A 9699-nucleotide genomic window follows, 5' to 3' on the forward strand; every position below is an offset into this window, starting at 1 on the left:
ATACCGATGTTTTACATGCGTCCACGTAATTGTTAGTCACATAGGTGGGCTGATGATGGTAGCGCCCCCTCCTCTCTTGACACAATAGTCACGTTATCACGCAGACGGCGAAATTTACGTGGATAATTTCTGGAGTGGTCGAGGGGGAGGGGAAGGGGGCTGACAGACAGACAGGATTTAATACAGCGAGGGGAACAAAACCACAGTGTCTTCAAGATGGATAAAAACGAGTAAGTACATGACGCGCAAGCCGTTTAAAGCCTCCGTGAACGTTTCGCAAAGGACTCCGTGTCATAGAACGTACACAATGTGCTTTTAGGCAGAAAGAAATACCAGTAAATAGCAATGTTTATCGATATGGCGACCAGTGTTTGCGTTTTGCTTATTTGTATGTGCAAGTAGCAATGCAGCGGCGTGTTCGTACACTTCTGTTTCGCACATTTTGAAATGTCGCGGTTAACAAATGTAATCTTTTTTTGTTTGCAATTAGCGTTGAGTCGCAGCGGTGCGTCGAAATTGTGCCATTTTGACAGATCCGCATATGATAACCCTGCTCAACAAATCCCCCCACCCAGCTCGGCCACCTCTTTAAGGGTGCTCATGCACTATTTGGTTTCCCCCGCAAGAATCGAAACATGCAGCGCACGTTCGATTGAAAAGATCCGTGCTGTTCATTCATAATTTGAAGGCGAAAAAAGGAGAATGACAACGGTCGGCATTGTGGTGAAATGGCTCTCCGATTTCATGTAACCGACGGGAAACTTGAGAGCAGAGGTGGGCATCGAAACTGACATTTAACAACACTTGTTGCAATTATTAATAACTTAAACATAAATGATTTGCGTCTATTTTTGAGCAATAATCCCCATGAATGTTGCATTCGGTTAACATAGCTACCTGACACCAACATCAAGGTGAACAATGGTAATCACGGTATTTCCGTAAATGTATTTCACAATAAAATATAGACATTGTGGAATTTCTCGCCAACCATTTCCCATGCAGTTATACACAATACTTTTTATATTGTGTATATTAACTGAAAAACGACGCGCGTACGGATTTTTTTCACATTACTATATTTGATACAAATATGTCAAACAAATCAAAATAGTTTTTTTATTTTCTTTTTCTGCACATTCCCCCAACTTTAGTAGCTCCTCGATAACGCAGCAATGACACATTACAGGTAGATTAGCTGTGTACTACATCTCTTGCGTCACAACATGGGACTGCCCGGAAGTACATACAGAGATGGAAATTGCAGATTGAATTGCTGTTTCTAATGTTTCATCAATGTTTTCTTCCATTTTTAAAACGATGTTGGCTTCTTTAACAGTTTCCATTGTCACTTTCTTTTTCACTTTAGATTTTGTTATGAAGTCGGTTATGTTTTCATTTCCTGTCATCTTCCTTCTTCCTCACCGTGCCGAAACATCCTTGGCTCGGCTAGTGTTCTCTTGTTTTCCTCGCGGATGTAGCTCCTCAATGGGGCCCGTGGAGAGCCGAGCGGGAGGAGGAGTGGTGATGTGGCCGCGAGGACCGAGGCGGAGCGATCTACGCGATTACAAAGAGCACCGAGATCTTAGCTTCCGAACTAGCCCGGGCCAGATCGCGTTCGGTGGCTCGGCGCGTGTTCGTGCTATGTTCGACGCAAGGCCAGCAGCACAATTTGTTTTTTCTAAAACTAACTCGATACTTCCTCGTGTGCGAGAATGGAGAAGAAAAGGTGGGATTGTACTGCTCTTCCCAAGGGCTGGAAAATGGAAGAAGTGACAAGAAAGTCGGGTTTGTCCGCCGGGAAAAGCGACGTCTATTATTTTAGGTACTTATCCGACTTGTGCTTCGACTTCTTAATTCATAAGTGTGTGTGGCAGCGTGTTCGCGGATGGATACAGGCAGGACTACTTTGTTTAGATGGGGAGTCGAGGTGTTAAGTCTGGGTCGGCGGCTGCGAACACTTGAGTCATGCCCGTTGAGTTGACGTCAGATCACACTCCTCACCCCCGACCCTTCCCATTTCACCTGAAGTGAACCAACAACGGCGGAATTGTGTTCTCCTTTAGCAGAGGTGACGATCCAGATGAGGAACAGAGGCAACAGAGGGGGGAGGCGGGTCGGTTGTATAGTTTGTGGTAGGCCCAACACCATGTCTAACCTCTTTCCTCTTTCTTGTATATTGTGATGTACGGCGCATCGTTTGTGCATGAGTGACGTGCACGGTCATGTTCGATTGCTCTCATGTTCAACATACGAGTTGTGTGAGAGAAGTTCCAGACCCGGTGTCCCAAAAGATGTACAGTCGTTCTATTGTAAACTGCAAACTTTCCCTTTGGCATATTACCCTGCACTGTCACACTTTTCCAATGTTTTCACACACTCCTGGATTCCGATATTCTCCCCAGCGCGGGTATCATGATGGTGTTTCAATGACCGTTGATGACTCAGTTGAATTTGAGAAAGAGAGAAAGCGGTCATCAATGCCACGTAGATTCACTGGAGAGCTTGCTTGACCACAATAACCTTTTTCTTGACCAAGAGCTGTCAGATGCTCATGCGCATTGTGGGCAAGCAGCCACAATGCTCATCTTCTTGTCCACAAATGCTAGATGCCCTTCAGAGGTCGCCACAGCGAATCAATGTCCTCCATCTATACACATAGACATTATAGTTGATTATTTAGCTGCAAATACCCTGTTACTGAATTTGAATTTTGTCTTGATTTTGTCTACATCAGACTTTTCCAATGACGGCTCTGGTGTTAAAGTCTCTGGCACATACTCAAAGAGCAGTAACTTGTCACCCTTTATGAGTCTACCGAGGAAGTCAGAGCTTTCTGTCTTACACTTTTCTAATTGCTTGTCAAACCGACACAGAAGATGTGTACATTTAAGCATGTGGAATGAGGGAGCTGATGCCATAATTAAATACTCTTAGGCGTTGATGTAGAAAACGAGTACTTAGCTTGTTTCTTATGTCTTTTGAGACACCGGTCCTGGAACTTTCCTGAAACACATCTTGAGATGTTGTTCCCACGTGCTGAGTCACAACCAGTTCCATTCTTTTTTGAAACATTTATCACCGCGCCCTTAACAAAAAAAAAGATAACTGGGCGTGATGTGCAGTGGCCATTAAAAGTGACATGACAAGTTTGAAATGCATCGTGAGTGCAGGGGTTCAATCCATCCGTTCAGAAGTTTGTGCTTGTTGCATGTTATGTGTCTCGATGTTCGCCGCTTCCCGCCTTTGAATGTTCAATGTAAAGACGTGTCATCTTCACAAAGATCCTCATGGCTTTTTTCTTCTCTTCCGCCTTGCTTAGTCCATCTGGCAAGAAGTTCCGGAGCAAGCCTCAGCTAGCTCGTTACCTCGGCAACCAGATGGACCTGAGCTCATTCGACTTCCGCACAGGGAAGATGCTGATGAGCAAGCTGAACAAGAACCGCCAGCGGATGCGCTACGACAACAATAACCAGAACAAGGTGAGCCAACTCAGAAGCGTTCCTTTGTCTTGCAAGTCAAAAGCCGCCGCGTTCCTGAAGAAATAAGCCAAGTCCTAGTTTGCACGATTAAAGCAAGTTGCCCCATTTGGATAAACTGATTTTTAACATCGGAATTTATTTTTTACAAGTAGTAGATTCCATACATGATGACGAAGAAAAATCCACCGGTTGTAATAAATAGCAATATAACACACAGGCATTTGGTTTTCTTCTTGATATGATCAACTGTTTTTGTTTGCATTTTCTTGTCAGACATTTTTGGTGAAGTGATTTTAACTCATTCACTGCCAGACGATGTGCAAAAATGTGTCCACTCCAGTGCCAAAGTTTTTTTTCATTTTCACTCAAATTGCAGGACTCACAGAATATTGAGTTTTAGACTGCATAAACATTCAATGCAGCCTCTTCTTTAATCAGAAAAAAAGAGTTAATTCCAAAGTTATATGGGTTTGGAGTTATCTGAGCTTGAAATGGGGACGGCTGTACAAAATACAAAACATAGATATTGATTTATATAGGGCATTAACAACAGGTGAAGCTGGAATAAAGCGCAAACATGGAAAAAAAGGAAATGCTGCCCCCTTGTGGAAGGGAAAAACATTTCCAGAGGTCTGACCACCTCTTTGTCGGCACCCCAAAACCTGAACAAATTTGGGAATGGTGCTCCATGTCACACTTTTCAGATCCAAAATATATTCTGGAATGTCAGCGAATGAGTCAATGCAAATTTTATGCAATATTTTGTAATTGTTGGATTTTCTCGTCGGTTTAGTTGTTGGGAAAACTCTGCGACCCTCAATTTTACATTCACTGTTGTATTGAGGCACAAAATATGAATTATGTACTTGCAACAACTGAGAAACAGTTTAATTTGATCCTTCAAATCAGAGTATGTTTTTTTTAATGTTGATCATCAAAGCAAATTTACAATTGGATTTTTTTTCTTCAGTTTGACCATTGATTGACTGTTTTCAGGGTAAGCCCGACCTTAACACATCACTTCCGGTCAGGCAGACTGCTTCCATCTTTAAGCAGCCTGTTACCAAGGTTACCAACCATCCCAGCAACAAAGTCAAGACAGATCCGCAGAAAGCTGTGGACCAGCCCCGTCAGGTGAACATCTTTTCCATGACCAAATTTGCATTTCATGGTCCAACGTGGGCAGTTCGCTGACTTTTGATTGTCTTTGCAGCTATTTTGGGAAAAGAAACTTAGTGGTCTTAGTGCATACGACATTGCAGAAGAGTTGGTGAAAACAATGGAGCTGCCTAAAGGTCTCCAAGGTTTGTAGACCGCATGAAACTTTGTTGTAAACTCGAGACTTCATGGTCATCCACTGTTGGTGTTCCACAAGGCTCTGTACTCGCTGTACAATTTTTTTCATTATCCATTTTTACAATACAATACATCCTGATTAAAATAACGCTTTCACAACAGCTGCAGCTGTAACAAAGCGCTTAACAAAACAGATGTAGTAAATGTCACAATCGCTTGCAATTACACTGTAAACCCGGGGGCGTTCCGCAAGGATCAATGAAAGTGTTAAAGGACAACCGACATCACTGTTTTGTTTCCTACCTGACGTCAGAAAAAACGTTTTATAGCATCTAAAATACCCAATGGTGGTGTGTATGATATTTTTAGTCAAATGCAAAACACCAATAAAAATGACTTAAAGTGTCTAAAAACTACTTCAATTTGAACCCTGAAGTGGCCAGTTTCAGAAGGTCCCGCCCCCTTGTTCGTGGTGTCACGCCAAGACGTCTTGCCTGGCTCGAGAATCAAAAAAATATCTTCAGATTCGGAAAATATGCTTTCTTGTTACTCACCAAGTTATGAATATGATTCAAATAGTTCTGAAGAGGAAAGCATACATGTTTGCAATTGATTAAATAATTTAATCTGTGTCATTTTGAGGTATCTAGGGGGGTAAATGTAGCACCGAAAAGAGGCAGAAGATGGCGACAAAGCTCCATGGAAACAGGCTGATTAATTCCTTACAATTTTTGTCAGCGACTATCAAATAGATGCAGGGTGCAACACACAACGATTCACCATTGCGTTATGTATCTGTTTTCCTTCTAATTTCGCCATCAACACAGATCAACACGAAGTTTTCAGACCAAACAAAGTACCGCAAAATGCATTGAGGTGATGCAAGGTATGTCCTTTCTCGGTCAGGGGCGTTCCTTCAGTGACGTGACGTGAGGACTCGTCACCAACTCAAAAATAAGACTTCCGGAATATTCAGCGCAAGTCTTAAAACGTGAAATATAGCTATATGCGGTGGAATCTTTGTAAAATACGCTCAGTAGAAGAGATTTGAAGCGATTTTACAATTACAATTATGGACACAACTTGTCCGGAGGCGTCGGTTGTCCTTTAATTGATTATTCAAGCACACGTTGAGACATTATCCCGACTTCTGCACTGCGACAGGTGTGGGACCAGGTTGCACAGACAAGACACTTTTGTCAGCCATCGCCAGTGCTCTCCACACCAGCGCCGCACCCATCACCGGACAGCTGTCAGCTGCCGTGGAAAAGAACCCGGGCGTATGGCTCAACACCACGCAGCCGCTCTGCAAGGCCTTCATTGTCACCGACGAGGACATCAGGTTAGGTGGTCACCATAATAATGCACTTGGAATAATTTTCACACATGTGGAAAAACGTTGCTTATCATTATTAACGATAGTTCATATTATACTGTATTTTGACACCATTTCCGACCCCTTCATGCTCAACAGACTTTCCACCCTAGGCGTCACGTACACCCCACTTCGCTGCTTTCAGTCCTATCTCTCTGACCGCTCACAGTTTATCCAAATTAACTCCCTTCACCTCACTGTCCTCTCCTGTGTCGTCTGGTGTGCCCCAAGGGTCTATCCTGGGGCCGCTTCTCTTTATTACCTACCTTCTTCCTCTTGGCAATATTTTCTGCAATTGTGGCATTCACTTTCACTGCTTTGCGGACGACATTTCTACCTCTCCAGCAAACCCGACGCCTCTCCACCTTCATCCCTTTCACTTTGCCTCTCAAAAATTAAATCCTGATTTCCCCATAACTTCCTCAAACTAAACAGCGAAAAAACTAAACTTCTTCTTGTCCTTGTTGGTACTAAATCCACCCTTCACAAAGCCACCATTGACAGTTCTACAGTGTCCCCCGCCCTTCAGGTATAGAGCCTGGGTGTCATCCTCGATAGCTCGCTATCTTTCCACTCCCATATAAATAATATAACTCTGTCTGCATATTTCCACCTCCGTAATATCAATCGTCTACGTCCCTCTCTCACACCTCACACCGCTGCTAACCTTATCCACAGTTTCGTCATCTCCCACATAGACTATTGTAACTCACTTCTTTTCGGTGTCAATCAAAAATTTCTCCATAAACTCCAACTAGTCCAAAATTCTTCAGCCCGGAAGAATCATCACTAGAACCCCTCCTTTTACCACATTACTCCTGTCCTCCAGCAGCTCCACTGGCTCCTTGTTAAACTTCGGATTGAATTCAAAATACTTCTGTTTACATTCAAAACCATCCATAACTTTGCCCCGCTTATTTGTCTGACCTGCTTCAAATATCCGTTCCCTCTCGGTCCCTCAGAGCCTCATCCTCCCTTCACCTCTGTGCCTTCTGCCAGTCTCACCCCAATGGGGTGCAGAGCTTTCAGCCGCTCTGCTCCCAAACTCTAGAATTCACTTCCACCCAACATCTGTAATATTGACTCCCTCCCTACTTTCAAATACCACCTCAAAACCCATCTGTTTAGAATTGCATTCATGGTCTAGTTCAGGGGTCGGGAACCTTTTTGACTAAGAGAGCCATAAAAGTAAAATATTTAGAAATGTTTTTCAGTGCACGCACGCACACACGCACGCACTTTTCAACAAAATGTCAGAATGTATTATTTAAAATAACTTTGTGATAGTACGCACCATTAACATGGTATTCCGTTCCTCGTGATTGATAAATATCCAGCCAAACGATCTGGTCCATAGGCGAGGTTACTGCTAGCTAGCCTGCACACGGCTCATAAGCTTCCACACTTGCTATCTGCAATATACATCTCGCAGAAGTATATTGATGCTAACGTTAACATGGGGCTTGTTAAAATGTCACTGATATTCGACTGTTTCATCGATCGAATTGTTTCATTGCAAATTAGAATCACATTTTCTCTCCTCAAAAGCGAATGCTCCGGTGCATTCAAGCTGAAGTGTACTCGTCGGGCTCATTTAAAGGGGCGTTTACCTGTTTCAACTTGACGGCCAGTATCATCCAATCAAAATTGCGCTTTCCGCCTACTGCAGGCCCAACAGGAAATGAACGGCGAAAAAACGAGAATATGTATTTAGTTTTATTGGCGAGCCATATGCAATCATCAAAAGAGCCATGTATGGCTCACGAGCCATAGGTTCCAGACCCCTGGTCTAGTTCAATCAGGTATTTTATTATTCAGCAAGATTCCACCGCGTATAGCTATATTTTACGTTTTAAGACTCACTCTGAATATTCAGGAAGTCTTGTTTTGAAGCCATTGTTTAGATTCTCCAGCAATGCAAGACGTATTGGCGTGACGTCACGACTTTCTGAAAATGCCCAATTCGCAGCTCTTTTTTTTTGTTGCAGATTTTGGACACTTTAAGTCATTTTTATTGGTGTTTTGCATTTGAATAAAAATATTTTTGGTATTTTAGATGCTATAAAACGTTATTCTGATGTCAGATAAGAAACAAAAAAGTGACGTCGGTTGTCCTTTAAGCACAAGCGAGCTTCAGACACTTGAAAAACACACTTCTTTTCCTTATATAGGATGATGCAGGGAAAGGGGTGATGTCTTCAGTGGGCTGGAATTGATTAATTTCATTTAATTTCAATGGGGAAGCCAACTTAACTCACTTTTTGTGGGCTATTGTTTCCCAGGAAGCAGGAAGAGCTGGTATACAGCGTGAGGAAGCGTCTTGAGGAAGCGCTAATGGCTGACATGTTAGCGCATGTAGAGGAAGCAGCGGCTCCCGACTCTATCAAGGATGAGGGCAATGGCAGCGAAGATATGGAGAGCGTATAGCGCAAGTGCAGCGAGCCCAGACAGCAACTTAGATCTTTTTCCCAGGTCTTCATCTTCTTCATGGACATTGGACGAGCCCTGCCATTATCCTGACCAGCCTTTCCCCGCCTTCTCTGCCCTTCACATCAGCAGACTAATTCAACCTGGTGTCGTTTCTGGCCACCCGGGGGCAGCGACACGTGAAATTGATCTTGTCGCTAAAACTTGACTTGACATAATCCACAACTTTTGACAGAAGAAATGTCACATTCAGTATTGGAGGAACAATTTGACATCACTTTTTGTTTCTTTCTTGCTTGACGGTCATGCCATTGAAATGTTTGGGTGTTTCCTAAAATTTTAGAAAATCATAAATCCTTGTGTAGTTCTAACACTTGCCTTCTAAATTTTAACCATGCCCTGTGTGCACCATAAAATGAGTCAGCGGGTAACTAAAAGGTCATCAGTGTTGGCATCATCATGCGCGTATAACATTTTGTGCTCATCTTTTTTAAACATAAACATCCTGTTGGGCACCTATGCAACTGGTGTCAAAATTATGGTCGATACGGATTTTAATGTTGCTAATATTTGATGCGATGTTTTTTAAGGCTATTTTGTTGATGTTTAATATTAAAACATAAATAATTATTGCTGAAAATTGTTCAATTTAAACAGTCTAGATGCTGAAAAACAATTGATTGTATTGCTGAATAAAAGTCAATGTTGTAAAGTCCACTATTGTTTTTTTATTTAACAATGACTTGGAATTTCAAAGTATATTGTTTTTATGTATTTATTTTTTACATTTAGCAATAACTTTTGGTTTAGATTACCTGTTGATCAGTAAAATAACATGCCTGTCATACAACGTTTCAATTTCCATTGTAATACAGAATGTGGTAGATGAGAAACATGGGAGATCTTAAAAAAGGAAATCCAAATAATATTTTTGCTCCATTTTATCTATTTCAACATACAGCAAGCATTTTCTAGTGGGCTTCCCTTCTCTTTCACGTTTCATATTGTCAAAATATGTAATTGATGCCTCCACAAGTTTGTCACCCGCGAGATATTGACGTAACCAACCAATTCCTATCCAATCAGCTGAAGAATCTCCTTCACTGCGCGTGTGTTTTA

The 9699-nt window shown here is 42.3% G+C and overlaps 1 protein-coding gene across 5 annotated transcripts; it reads left to right on the top strand.

Moving 5' to 3' along the window:
- Positions 1 to 86: 86 nt before the first annotated feature.
- On the top strand, positions 87 to 9297 carry mbd3b (methyl-CpG binding domain protein 3b). Of its 5 annotated transcripts, none has more exons than XM_089000928.1 (7): positions 170 to 230; positions 2067 to 2135; positions 3323 to 3482; positions 4479 to 4616; positions 4696 to 4786; positions 5943 to 6120; positions 8436 to 9297. In XM_089000928.1, exons 1-7 carry the CDS (start codon positions 217 to 219, stop codon positions 8578 to 8580), a joined length of 795 nt encoding a protein of 264 aa, XP_088857054.1. In that variant the 5' UTR covers positions 170 to 216; the 3' UTR covers positions 8581 to 9297. The 5 variants fall into 5 exon arrangements, with proteins under 5 accessions (XP_088857056.1, XP_088857054.1, XP_088857055.1 ...); XM_089000929.1 differs by having other exon boundaries at positions 202 to 230; positions 2070 to 2135; XM_089000931.1 differs by lacking the exon at positions 170 to 230 and adding an exon at positions 1146 to 1825.
- Positions 9298 to 9699: the final 402 nt, after the last annotated feature.

This window comes from Hippocampus bargibanti, linkage group LG07, assembly GCF_051943395.1.
Source record: "Hippocampus bargibanti isolate YZ-2025 linkage group LG07, ASM5194339v1, whole genome shotgun sequence".
Taxonomy (NCBI): domain Eukaryota; kingdom Metazoa; phylum Chordata; class Actinopteri; order Syngnathiformes; family Syngnathidae; genus Hippocampus; species Hippocampus bargibanti.

Excerpts from the sequence above, each read along its gene's own strand:
- mbd3b (XM_089000931.1), top strand. The coding sequence starts at position 1,716 with ATGGAGAAGAAAAGGTGGGATTGTACTGCTCTTCCCAAGGGCTGGAAA. Across the intron at positions 3,483-4,478 it reads ACAACAATAACCAGAACAAG|GGTAAGCCCGACCTTAACAC; the intron begins GTGAGCCAACTC and ends GACTGTTTTCAG. Across the intron at positions 4,617-4,695 it reads CTGTGGACCAGCCCCGTCAG|CTATTTTGGGAAAAGAAACT; the intron begins GTGAACATCTTT and ends TTGTCTTTGCAG.